At 39.9% G+C, this 13,705-nt stretch overlaps 1 protein-coding gene across 1 annotated transcript; it reads left to right on the top strand.

Annotated features, from left to right (window-relative positions):
• The first annotated feature begins 2,427 nt into the window (after nt 1–2,427).
• On the top strand, nt 2,428–9,617 carry LOC128399026 (vomeronasal type-2 receptor 26-like). Its single transcript, XM_053360284.1, has 6 exons — nt 2,428–2,718; nt 3,231–3,281; nt 3,475–4,365; nt 5,589–5,816; nt 6,859–6,985; nt 8,716–9,617. Exons 1-6 carry the CDS (start codon nt 2,428–2,430, stop codon nt 9,615–9,617), a joined length of 2,490 nt encoding a protein of 829 aa, XP_053216259.1.
• Nucleotides 9,618–13,705: the final 4,088 nt, after the last annotated feature.

Here is a 13,705-nt window from a genome sequence, read left to right as displayed (position 1 = left end):
ATATAAATCAAATTGCTTTTTTAATTTTTATTGGATTGTAGAATCATTGCCTGTTTCTTTTAGATGCTGTTCTGGCACCTCTACTCTGAAACACTACGGAGATGCCAGTAACCAGTGCAGAAAATGTAGCATTATAGGCTCTCATATTCGAGAAGTTCAAGCTTTGAGAAGTGCAACAAAGTTAGAGGTTCTTGCACAAATTCTCATCACAAAGAATTTGTTCACAGGATCTGTGGGGACTTTGTGGTTATGGAATTCCCATAATGGTGTTGGACTATTAATAAATATTATAAAAGTATAAAATTATTATTATTTATCACATTTATATATCACCCTTTATCCAAAGATTACAGGGCAGTTTGCAATATAAAACACAACACTTAAGATAATAACAAACAAAATAATAATCCCCATCCCCAGGGACAACCTTGAAGTTCCCTTCCAACTCAGTGGTGTAACAAATTTTCAGCAGGCAAGAACATTGCAGAAGTTATTATTTCCCCTGCAATTATCTAAATTAGTATAATCAATTCAATTGACCAAAGCTCCAGTGGCTTCACAGAAGGGGAAAACATTCAGTTGGAAAGTCTGAAATGATTATAAGTTCCCCAGTGTTCCATAGACAGCTACGATTAGGGAATAGAGAGAGTTAGGGCTGTGTCGTTTTGACCAGTTTCCCTCTTACATTGTAGAGCTCACCTTTCAAATTTATGTAGCTTAATTGGCATTCAAGGTATGCTTTTGTGATATTGTTGAGGTTAAGGTTAAGGTGGATAGGAGTCCCTTTGTGTAGTGTGTTGGCAGAGTCAGCTGCTAATAAAGTCATCTTGCTCAAATGAGGTCAATAGTTCTAATGATATGGTAAACTGAGAGACGTGGGAGATTTCATGTGTGGACAGAAGGTTACTATTAGGATGGTGATTTTTCTACTTCTGCTTCCAAACATGGTGTGCAAAGTGCATAGTATTAGCTGCAGCAGAAAGAAACCTGTACATGTTCCACATGAGTGGTATGAGCCAGGTGATCTTCTCATTGGTGGGATGACCACTCTTATGCATTACGTTTTCTCTAAAGTTTCATTCACGGAGCAACCTTCCCCAGAACTGATTCAGGACCCTTTGTAAGGAATTGTTTCCTTCTATAAAACTGTGGTGTGTGCATGTTTTAGTGGTTCTTTATGTTTGTACAGTTGACTGCATGTTTCTTTGAATTCAGGTTTCCTTGATTTCTTTGAAAAAGGTCCCATTATCTGCTTACTCTCTAAGTGGAGATTCACTGATTTGAATGTAAATAATTATGTCCAACCTTCTCTATACACTCTGCAGATTCAGCTATCCGAACAGCCATCACTTGCCCCCTTCCTTCCTTCCTTCCTTCCTTCTTCACTTGTTTGCTCTTTGCTGGTCGACAGCAGCCATTTTCAGGCAGAAACCATGCAGAGAGAGAGAGAGAGATCAGCCGAATAAGAGAGCAGGAGAGATCAGACAAATCATAAATCTGGAGAAATCAGACAAATCAGTTATTTCTTTGTCTCTTTTTTGTTGGTTTACTGCAGTCATTTCAGGAAGAAATGTGTGTATATTTGGGGGCGGGATCAGACAAATCCCAGATTAGAAATGTTCCCATAGAAATAAAGTTCATGCTTTCATTCCTAAATCGATTACTAGCTAGAAACACTAAATATGTCAAGTTAAATGCACAAGGTGGAGGTCAATGCACATACCATTCAGAACGTATGACCTGTCTGTGTCTGCCTATAGGGAACAGCAGTAAGGAAGTGTTCCAGGACATGCTTTTCATGTAAAAGGTTGTAGTTTAAATTATTGGCATCCACTGGCAGGGCTGACAAATACTCCCACTCTGCAACATGAAAGTAATCAGTGTAGAAAATGCTGAGCTAGAGGGACTTAGTAGAAGGCAGTTCCCTGCATTAAGTTCTATGTCCACTCAAAATTGGGTTTCAATTTTTTTTAAAGGAAGGTTCTGAAGGTACACAAACATGTGTGAAACTGGTGCATTTTTAGTAGCAGTGATTCCAAACTCATTATCACACTTTTGTGGCACAGTTAATGTTCATTGCTGAAACTGTATAGAGTTAAAGGGGGGGGGGGAATGGATGAAATATTACAAACAAATGCAGTGAAATACAAGGAAATATTCCACCCTGTCTATATAGAAAACTCCACAATTGATGTACTCTGAGATGCTAAAACTCTGATCTGGTTGAAGGAAGCTCCAAATACAGAATTATATAATTTTAACAATCATAGCATAGTTGTTTTCTTGCCAACCAGATTTAGCTAATGACTAACTTTGTTGGCTGTGTCCTCTCTTTAAACTTGGGCAATTTCAGCTCTCATAACTAGATGAAAACAGTGTTAAAATAACTTTGTTTAATTTTCCAATGAAAGTCCCTTCATTTGCAGCATGACGACAAAGTTCTACCAGCACATCCTAGCCCTGATGTTTGCTGTGGTGGAGATCAATGAGAATCCCAAGGTATTGCCTAACGTCACTCTGGGGTTCCACATCTATGACAGCTATACTGATTCAAGGATGACCTACCACAACACCCAAAACCTGCTGTCTAACTCACATCACTTTGTACCCAACTACAAATGTGGTATCCAGGAAAATGTAATAGGAGTCATTGGGGGACTAAGCTCTGAGACCTCCTCAGCAATGGCAGACATCTTAGGTCTTTACAGGATTCCACAGGTAGGGTTTGAATATCAAAACAAAGGGAATTTATCCCTTTCGTTTAGGAGTTTGGTGAGACAAAAAAGTGAAGTCTTTTTCTTATTATTATCTTGTCACCTAACATAATGAAGTAGGTAGTTGATTGCTAAGTTGGCTCAGTTGGTGGAGCATGAGGCTGTTAATTTGACTGTCATTGGTTCTAGCCGCACGTTGGGCAAAATATTCCTGCATTGCAAGGGTTTAGACTAGATGATTTGCTATTGTGCATCTTTGTCTGGTTAGATCAGGACTTGTCAGCCTGGTTCCTACTGCACACTAGTGGGCGTTTCAGGATTCTAGGTGGGCGGTAGGGGGTTCTACGGCACAAGCTGAATCCTCCTTCCGTTGAGCACTGGTGGGCAGTAAGGAAATTTTACCATCAAGAAAGATGCATTAGTGGGTGGTAGGTATAAAAAGGTTGACTACCCCTGGGTTAGATAATTAATGAGTCAAATTTGATGCCTTTCTGTTTCATGCTCCTGTTCTTACAGGGGGATTTCATTTTGGAAAGATGGTTACCAGATCCAAATAAGGTCTTCTTGGTGAGTGATGTTAGATTTTTAGGTGGGCAAATTTACATCTGGCTCCAGTCAACCAAACTCATCAGCATCTCTGGGTATGCATGTGTGGATGGATGGATGGTTATGCCTGGTCAGTTTCCCATTAGTAAGGTAGAGACACTGAGCTCCTCCCCCACACTGAAATGGTGCACTTTTATTTGTTTGTTTGTTTTAGATATCATATGGTTCATTTCCAGAAGAAGTGCATGATCAAATCAAGTTCCCTTCCTTTTATCGTATGGTTCCCAATGAAGCCCTTCAGTATCAAGGAACTGTTGAGTTACTTCTGTACTTTGGATGGAAATGGGTAGGGCTGATGGCTATAGATGATGAAGGCGGAGGACATTTTTTGCAGACCATAGAGCCAATGCTTTTGCAGAATAAAATCTGTTCGGCATTCATAAGACGAATTCGTGAAAATTTGTATAACTACCTGGATGAACGAAAGTTTGGTGCTGATACAAGGAGTCTTTTGCCAGCTTTTGCATTGAGCAAAGCTAATGCAGTTATTATATATGGAGAAACATCTTCTATTTTATGGTTGCCATTTTCTATAGAAGCAACTAGAATAATTCAAGAAATACATCCTGAATATCAGGAGACGGTATCTACAGCAAAAGTGTGGATTACAACAGCCCAAATTGACTTCACATTATCTAGCATTCAAAAGATAGCTGGCATTGATTTACAAGAGCTTCATGGTGCTATATCCTTTGCAATTCACTACAGTGACCCAGAAGGTTTCCAAGAGTTTCTTCGGAATGTACGTCCTTCTTGGACAAATAAAGATGGTTTTATCAAGGATTTCTGGGAACAAGCATTCAGCTGTAAATTTCCAAACGCTATGGAGCCAACAGGCATCACAAACCCATGTACAGGAGAGGAGATGCTGGACAGCCTTCCTGCTCCTTATTTTGCAATGAGTATGATGGGGCACAGTTATGCTATCTATAATGCTGTCTATGCTCTGGCACATGCCTTACACTTCAGGTACTCATCTAGAGACAACTACAGAATAACTGAAGCCAGGGCGTGGCCATGTCCTTGGAATGGGGAACCATGGAAGGTAATATTCTCTTTCATAAAGTGTGCAGTTTACATGCAGTTACTGTTCCAGTGTCTCCCCTTCTGGGATGCCATTGGGAGCCAATAACCACATCTACACGAAAGCAGCAGATAGGATTAGGGCTGCCATACAATTTTTGGGTGCTGTGGTTTTTATTTTTTGAAATATAGCAACTCTAAGATAGGTGGTGGAAGGATACTCAATGACAGGTAGGGAAATGAAGCACCCCACCCTACCCCACCCCAGTTAAGGTTAAGACAATGGTAGAAGAAAGGGAAGGTTCCAGGTGAGAGGTACTATATTGTAAGCCACTTTAACATCTCGCAAAAACCAAGAACAGGATCATATCATTATGCTTGGTGACACTCTTAAACCAGTATGTAATTTACATGATTTCTCTGAATCCCTTTTTTATAGTTAGTGTTATGTTGGCCTCTCCCCAGTCCTCAAGCATGGAGAAGTTACCTATTTTGATTATCAGATTAATGTCATGGACTGGCTATGTGCAGAGGAGTGGTGGAAGGGGTCAGCTGGGGAATCCCCAAGGGAACAGCCAATGGAAAAAGGCTCAGAGCCAGGGGTGTGTGGTGTGTGGTGGGATAGGTGGCCAGAGGGAGAAAAGGGAACAGACTGGGAAGATTGGAAGCTGTAGAGGTAACAGGGTTTAGTGAGCATGGAGAGGCTGGGAGCAGGGAACAGTCCATAATCAGAAACAGAAGCAGAGGCTGGAGAGGATGCAAATAATTCACTGTCTCTGCTTTCTTCTTTTAGCACACATTTGACTCTCTTGTCATCCAAGAGTCCAAGCACCTCCTTAGCCAAAGTCTTGCTACTCAACTATTTAAATAATGTTTTACTGTTGCTCTTTATGTTTTTAGCAATGTGCAAAATGAAATCCTTTTTAGCTTATCTTATTGTCTGCTTGCATTTATTTAGCCCAAGCTTGTGTTCTTTTCCCACTCCTTATTTCAACAAGAATTCAGTTTTCTAGGGGAAGCCTTCTTGCCTCCAGCAACTGTAATAGTCTTAGCTGTCCTCCCTAAATATATTGAGAAGGACCTTCAAATCCTGAATTTCCACTGATTTGATTATTTGTCACTCTCTTCCTGTATCTGCTATCAAAAGCTGATTGCACTTCGTTGTGATTTTGCCATCACAAAATAAATGTAATTACAATATTACAGCCCTTTATAGATTTTACAACTCATTCTTTCTCTCTCTAGCTCCACTCATACCTTCAGAGGATGTCATTCAACAACAGTGCTGGAGATGAAATTGCATTTAACAAACATGGGGAATTAGTAGGTGGATTTGATATTAGAAACTTGGTGACTTTCCCAAATGAATCCTACATCAGGGTTAAAGTGGGGGAACTGGATCCTCAGGCACCTCCTGGGAAACAACTCACCATTGATGAGGACAGAATCAAATGGCACTGGAACTTGTCTCAGGTGGGGAAATAGCCACACTGCCTCTCAAATAGCAACATTCATGATCAAGCAATAAAATGGCTGGTCAATGAAGAACATCAAATATGCTTTGCCAAAACCCAGTAAACTTGTAACACTCCCACTATAAATGTATAAAGTTTCCCCCTCTTGTTACAGCTTCACCAGCCATGAGATGAGGTTGTAAAAGTGATGTGAGAATGCTTGACTGTAGTACCAGTGAAACACTGCCTTAAGCACTGCCTCTTGGTCTCTTGCAAAAGTGGCATTTATAGGAAGTTTCATCCTGATTCAAACCCAGACATCTTCATCTATTGTTACACCTAGGTTGTATTCCCACTCCTGGCACATTCCATCTGCATTTAACATCTTACAGTCAATCAGACAGTAGACAAAATGAAGGGGAACTCTTCACGTATCAAGCAGACTGGATACAATGATGTTGCATATTTTCTATTACATTCATTTTCAACATAACTATACTATACAGCCGATAGATGTTAGAAGCTCTTCTTACTGGTTTTAAGGCTTTCTTTTACAGCATCTTCAAATCTGGAATAATTAGCTTGAAAAGGTTTTGTCCGTATGTTTAATCAATAAATACCAATATACTTTCTAGGTGAGCTATCTATGAACATTAAGAGGATTTGTTATATTTTTCCTTTAGTTATTCCACACCTGTATTGATTTTGTATCCTGTATAAATGAGTCAGCATAACTACGGAAACCTTTGGCCCTTCAGTTGGAAAACTGATAGGAATGCTAATTCAACAAAATATGGAGGGTCATAGGGTCTCCAGCCTAGTTAATGGTATTAGATCAGATGTATAAATAGGTCAATTATTTGGTGGACTCATTATAGAAATTCTAATCTTTAGTTATAAGATGCTTGACATAATCAGTATTTCATCCACTGAATCTTGCACCTATGCTCATATGGCTATGTTATTCCATATCGTTTACACTCCAGTTTACTGGTGATTCTTACTTATTTAAGATCAATTTCCCAGGCATTTTCTTAATAATAACATTTCCCCTTGGATAGGTGCCACCCGTTTCAGTATGTAATGACAACTGCCATCCTGGTTACCGGAAGTTTAAAAAGGAGGGGGAGAAATTTTGCTGTTATGATTGTGTTCCATGTCCAGATGGGATGTTTTCAAATGAGATTGGTAGGATTTACTGTTTTGCAAGTTAGCTGTTATGAGTCTAAATAATAATTTTATTTGTACCCTGCCCATCTGAACGGGTTGGATTATTAACTTTGGGTCCCCCCTTCAAATCATGGTATAATATATGGTTCTTATTGTTTATATAGTTAAGTTTTACGGAAAGACCTTGATAATATTATTAAAACTTATAATATGATTAGAAACACAGGTAAAATATTTCAGCGTAACAAAATTCTGAAGTAACTCTGAAATAATAATGGCATAATTCATTGCCTGAATATGTAGAACATCCCATTAAAACTATTTTTGGTTAGTGTGAAAAAAATGCTTTTAAAACAGAAGACCTGTTATGAGACATCTCAAGAAAGTCTTGAGAGCCCTCAAGAATTCTCCCCTCTCATTAACCTGGTGGATTTGGGTCTCCTTAGAGGTCCTTCTCATAGTGCTCCAAAACCACCATACTTTCAAATAATATAGTTTCTGGCACACCATGGCTCAGACCTCCAGAAAAGCAACTCCTAAATCAGTAGCAATTCTTTGTCCTGCCCTCCCCTTTCTCCAGAGGTTTGTTAGCAGTTCTACATCTTTCACTGTTGCTCACATTGGTTATGAATCTTCCCAGAAACGATTCACCCAATAGCTTTTCCCTTTTTGTTATTCTCTTTTGGTCCAACCACATCATCTCTCCTTATCCCTGCTTTTGCCATCCCATTCCAGCATGAATGAATGAAACTTGATTTGTGTCAGCCATTGGCCATAGCAACAAAAGAACATTGGTACACCTAGCAGTTCAAAAGCACATCAAAGTGCAAGTAGATGAATAGGTACCGCTCCAGCGGGAAGGTAAACGGTGATTCCGTGCGCTGCTCTGGTTTGCCAGAAGTGGCTTAGTCATGCTGGCCACATAACCAGGAAGCTGTACACCAGCTCCCTTGGCCAATAAAGCGAGATGAGTGCGCACCCCCAGAGTCGGCCACGACTGGACCTAATGGTCAGGGGTCCCTTTACCTTTACCTTTACACAGAACAAAATAAAAAGTCAATTATATAAAACACAGTTTAGGGTCCTGAGTCAGCAATAAAATAGTGGACATTATTCTGATATTTTATAAAAAAAACTTTGAAGTTCTTGAATGACATCATATTTCTGGCATAAATACACCACTGCTTGTCCATATATCACAAGACACCCAAGAATCAAGGCAGTGTGCAACAGAATAGCTTGAAACAAAGGGAAACGAATCAATCAGGATAGAGCAAACATGGTCTGTTCTTTAAGAACAAACTATTTGGGCAGAGGATAAAAAGTTTCAACACATCATTATTTTGGCTTCTCATATATTGTATATCTTTTTCACTGCACAACATTTGTGCATTAGCAGAAATTAATTAACCAGGATTTAATGTAAGTTGTGGTCTGTTTTTTAAGAACGAAGCTATTTCAGCAGCAGAAAGTCTAATCAAATTATCATTATTTTGGCTTCCAAGATATTGAATAACTTCTGCAATGATTCTCTCTTTTCACTGCATAGCAGTTGTTATTATAATAGGGGGAGAAGGGGGTCAAGACTCTGGGTTTGATCTTTGGCATTTCTTTTTGGAAGCACATTGTTACAAAGGCTTTGTAATGTTTCCATGGTGAATATTTGTTAGGGGGACTCTTGAAAAAAACAGTTCTTAATCTTGAGAATAATGTTCATTGAATTAAATTGAATTAAATTTCCCTCCCAGACATGGAAACTTGTGTCACTTGTCCAAATCATCAATATCCAAACAAAGGTCAGGATCAATGCATTCCTAAGATTCCAAACTTCCTAGCTTTAGATGACACTTTGGGCATTGTTCTAATTTCCTTTGCGGTTTTGTTGTCTCTGACCACAATTTTGGTACTTGTCATCTTCATTAAATGCTGGGACACTGCCATAGTCAAAGCCAACAACAGAGGCCTCACCAACGTTCTCCTCATCTCCCTTCTCTTGTGCTTCCTCTGTTCCTTACTGTTCATCGGAAGGCCTAATGAGGTGACCTGTCTTCTGCGACAAACTGCTTTTGGTATTGTCTTCTCTGTAGCCCTTTCTAGCATCTTGGCCAAAACCATCTCTGTGGTTTTGGCATTCATGGCTACTAAACCAGGATCCAGGATGAGGAAATGGATTGGTAAACGCTTGGCTTATTCTGTAGTCATCTCCTCCTCCAGTACTCAAGTAGGGATTTGTATTCTGTGGTTGGGAACCTTTCCACCATTCCCAGATGTGGACACACCCTCAGGGACTGAAGAAATTGTATTGCTATGTAATGAAGGCTCAAGCATCATGTTTTATTGTGTCTTGGGCTACATGGGCTTCCTAGCCATTGTCAGCTTCACTGTAGCTTTCCTAGCCAGGAAGTTGCCTGACAGTTTTAATGAAGCCAAGTTCATCACTTTCAGTATGTTGGTCTTTTGCAGCGTTTGGCTCTCTTTTGTTCCTACATACCTGAGCACCAGAGGAAAATACATGGTGGCTGTGGAGATTTTCTCCATCTTGGCTTCCAGTGCAGGGTTAATAGGATGTATCTTTTTCCCTAAATGCTACATTATTGTTTTGAGGCCTGAGCTGAACAACAAAGAACAGCTAATGCAGAGAAATAAATGAATAATAAATTTGTTTTTTATTTCCTTGCACAAGAAAACATAAAATAGCTACAGGAAAACTGGTACTATGTGAAATAATGAAAGTATTACAGCATTTATTATTATTGTGTGGTGGTTTTGAGATCAATATTTTTTATTTTAATTTAAGTTCTATTTCTTTGTGGAAGCCAGCCTGAAGCTCTTTCATCTTTTAAGTAAAATTAGAGGCTACTCTGGCATATTCATTTTAATATATCTATTTGGTTTTTAAATGGAATCTTTGTATGATTTAATACTTCATTGCTTGAGTATAAAGAGAGGGCTCAATGCAACAATGCTTTTGTTGTATTGTATCCATAGACTTGTATATATGAAATGGGATCAAGTCAGTTTTCAGTTTTTGGTACAAATCTTTTTTTATAATGTGCCAGAAAACGTATATTTTGTTTATACTTCTGAAGAATGGGTAGATCCCAACTCAGCCCTGAGTTTCACACTTTTTTCACGCTTTTATGAAGAGAAGTACAGTCATACCTCATGTTACGGCTGCTTCAGATTACGTGTTTTCAGGTTCTGGACTGCAGGAAACCTGGAAGTACCAGAACGAGTTATTTCTGTGTTTCGCTGCTCACGCATGCACAGAAGCGCCAAATTGCACCAGCGCCTGTGCAGACGCGGTGCTTCGGGATGCTAACGCTGCAGGTTACTGATGTGCCTTCTTCATGGATTACGTCTGCAACCCGAGGTTCCACTGTAATGGGCCATTAAGAACGTCAAAAGGAGGGCAAATGGGAGGGGCCCCTTTCTCAACTCAAAGTTAGTTTGGAAGACAAAGGAGTGTTTTAAAGTGGAGCTTTAGAGCTGAGTTGAGAATGGAAGTTTGTGCATGATGAGACCTAGGGGGAAAGCTGAATCTTGGTGAAGGCAGCAGTCTTTAAAACAAATGAAGCTGGAGAGAGGATCAGAGGCATGGATTAGGTCAGTTTGAATCTAAGGTTGCAGCTATGTGAGAAGCAAGACCTACCTAAGCCTAGTTAAAGGGAGGGAGGGTGGGAAAACGTGGGGGCGAGCCGGCAAAAAGAGGGCAAGCCCCCTCCGCGCCGGCCCTAAATAGGGCAGGCCATGCCCCCCCAGCCAGCCAGCTGATTGGCTGGGGGGGCAGACCCGACTGGGATTCCCCTGCTCTCGCGGGGGCTGGGACCAGCCCCCGCTCACGTGGGGTGGGCGTGAAGCCCGCAACCCCACCTCCTGGGCAGGCCGGAAGTGGCTTTGTGACTGCCTTTTGCTGGATTGTGGTATGAGATTGTTGGCAGTGTGTATGGGGCTTCTGGGCTGCCCAGAAGACAATGAAAGCAATCTGTTTCAATCTTGCTTTCCAGAGCTTGGCACCCATCTTATGGCTTTGCTATATTTTTTTTAATGCCTCCTGCATTGTACTCTCCCCTCCACCCCAGCTTCATGTTCAGGGCAACCCATTGGGTGCAGGCTATGAAATATGGTGATTGATCTCTGAATAGAGATTTGTACTCAGATCTCACCAGTCATAGTTTTCCATGCTAATTGATATACTTTGCTGGCTCTTGATTAACTGTTTAATTGACACACTAACATTACTCAGAAATTATCTTACAAGAAAATAATGCTAAATTGATATTCCACTCGGTGTATCTATTGACTTTTAGAAAATGTAAAGATGAAGGATTTAACCAATTTATAAAATCAATAATACTGCACAGTAGTAGAAACAGGGAGGTTTATCCAGCAGCATGGAAACCCAAAACAGAAAAATACCTTGGACAGAGCAAAAGTTACCTCAGCCACTCTCAGCGGCTTCCAACAAATAAAAACACAATTTGTTTGGACAGAGAAAAAGTATAAGTCAAATCCAAGGACCTTTTTGAAGAGCTAGTATATTCTGACATGTAGAGAAGGATGAGAATCTGCAGGTAAGTCTGTGGCTGAGGTGAAGTACAGTGGTACCTTGGGTTAAGTACTTAATTCGTTCTGGAGGTTCGTACTTAACCTGAAACTGTTCTTAACCTGAAGCACCACTTTAGCTAATGGGGCCTCCCGCTGCCACCGTGCCGCTGGAGCACGATTTCTGTTCTCATCCTAAAGCAAAGTTCTTAACCTGAAGGACTATTTCTGGGTTAGCGAAGTCTGTAACCTGAAGCGTATGTAACCTGAAGAGTTACCACTGTATATCAAGAAGGGCTTTATGACTCCAAACTGTTTTAACAAAATGACTCTCCTGACTAAAAACCCCCCTCTACATTTCCAAAGTGAAGAGTGTTACTGCTACTTTGCCCAAGTATTTTTCAATTCATCTTACAAACATACAGAATTGTTATAACTAAATTTAAGAACGTTGTGCTGAGATAGAATTTCTTACAAGGGGAGTTTAATCGACTCCTGAGAAGGGTGCATGTTGAACAAAAAGTTGGGAAATACATAATCAATATGAGATACTATCCCACCGAGGGCAAGATCACCAGGGTCGTGCCACGCATGCGGAACATGTACAAAATCAGTTGTGGAGCACTTAACACAGTCCACATTGCAAACCATGTTTGGGAGCAGCAGCAACATGTTGGTGAGAAAGCTCCCTCTACTTCTGGTCTCCATGGTGCATCTTTTTCACATCCCAATTGCATGAAGCCTGATTGGATGAAACGTGGTGTCAGAAGTGGCTCTCAGGCTGTTCCATATGTTCCTCTCTGAGGTCTGCATCTGGCCTGGCTGATCTCTCAGGCATTTGTGAACTGTATATTCTGCTGGGAAACACCTGTGCATTTGAACTATATGGCTTTGGAGGCAGCTGATGCTGTCTCCTGAAGGAAATAATTCTCTGCTTTGTCTTTGACCACAACAGCATTACAAAAGCATTCATTGAATGGGAACTGAGAGCTACCCTTTGATGTTTGATAATGAAAGAGCAAAACTCGTCAAAAGGACAGAGCCCACCTCTCTTCCCTCCCTGATCTTAGATGACTAAAGAACACTGGGGTGCATATTATTTCAGATTTGCTTCTTGATTCCCCCCGCTCCCAACAGCCTCCTGAAGGTGAATTGATAACAGTTATTCTGATAATTATAGGGAAGGCAAACATTTCTACAATTATATCCTCTGAACTGCCTCTGAACAGCGTCTGAAAATTAATTGCTGCCCAAACCATGTTTCTTCCCTAATTATGTATTTTCCTTTTCTGCTGAAATAAGTTTGAACAAAGGAGAGTCAAACAATGCAAAAAAAAACAAGTATGCCCAAGTTGATATGCTTCTTGTCATTAAAAAGCTCTGGCAACTTCCTGGTTGGGAAGGCCACAGTGGAGCTAAAATATAACCCTAAAATAGAACAAAACATGGTGAATGACCCTTCATTATATTACAGTACAACTTATTAAGTCACTGAGTAAGTGGCCAGACCTGGGAGTGGAATGGGAGTTTGCCTTAACTTAAATTTTATAGCAGAAAAGAAGAACGGAATAAGCAGTTTTCCCTTGAAGGTATTGAGTTGAAAGTGGCATCTCATAGCCTTTAGTGTAATTCGCCCACTCCTGTGGAATACTCTTGCAATAGTGATTCAGAGGGACCAAACTTTAAAATGTTTGTTAAATACTTTTCTCTGTTCCCAGGTTTATGCAGGCAGTTAAGAAAATATATGTTGTTTGGTAATTTGTTTTATTTTTTTGTGTTGTTCTTGAATTTTAATAAAATTGTTCTAAACCACATTTATGTTTTTAATTAAAATGTGGTAGACAAAACATTTAATAAATAAATAAACACATAAAAATATTGGAATGTTCAATGCAAGTCTCACAAAATATCAAATTATTGCTCATGGGGAATTGTCAGTTTCCACTCATTCATTTAATTAATTATTATATATAAGCAGCATGTTGGGATTGGTACATATCACATATTCAATTAATCTTTGAAGACAAGATTCTTAACTGATCCTCTAAAATTAATAAATCCTTACACGAACCCCAAAGATCACACCCAGAAAATAACTTAAGTGCACTGGACAACCCTAAACATCACTGGGCATTTTCCAGAGTCCTGTTTTTATGTTCTCCCTTCAGCACTATTACAGGGCAAATGTCATGA

The sequence above is a fragment of the Podarcis raffonei genome, chromosome 13, assembly GCF_027172205.1.
Source record: "Podarcis raffonei isolate rPodRaf1 chromosome 13, rPodRaf1.pri, whole genome shotgun sequence".
In the NCBI taxonomy this organism is placed as follows: domain Eukaryota; kingdom Metazoa; phylum Chordata; class Lepidosauria; order Squamata; family Lacertidae; genus Podarcis; species Podarcis raffonei.
Note: the sequence above shows the minus strand (reverse complement) of the source record. Positions and strands in the feature narration are given on the sequence as shown.

Excerpts from the sequence above, each read along its gene's own strand:
- LOC128399026 (XM_053360284.1), top strand. The coding sequence starts at position 2,428 with ATGACGACAAAGTTCTACCAGCACATCCTAGCCCTGATGTTTGCTGTG. Across the intron at positions 2,719-3,230 it reads GTCTTTACAGGATTCCACAG|GGGGATTTCATTTTGGAAAG; the intron begins GTAGGGTTTGAA and ends CTGTTCTTACAG. Across the intron at positions 3,282-3,474 it reads ATCCAAATAAGGTCTTCTTG|ATATCATATGGTTCATTTCC; the intron begins GTGAGTGATGTT and ends TGTTTGTTTTAG.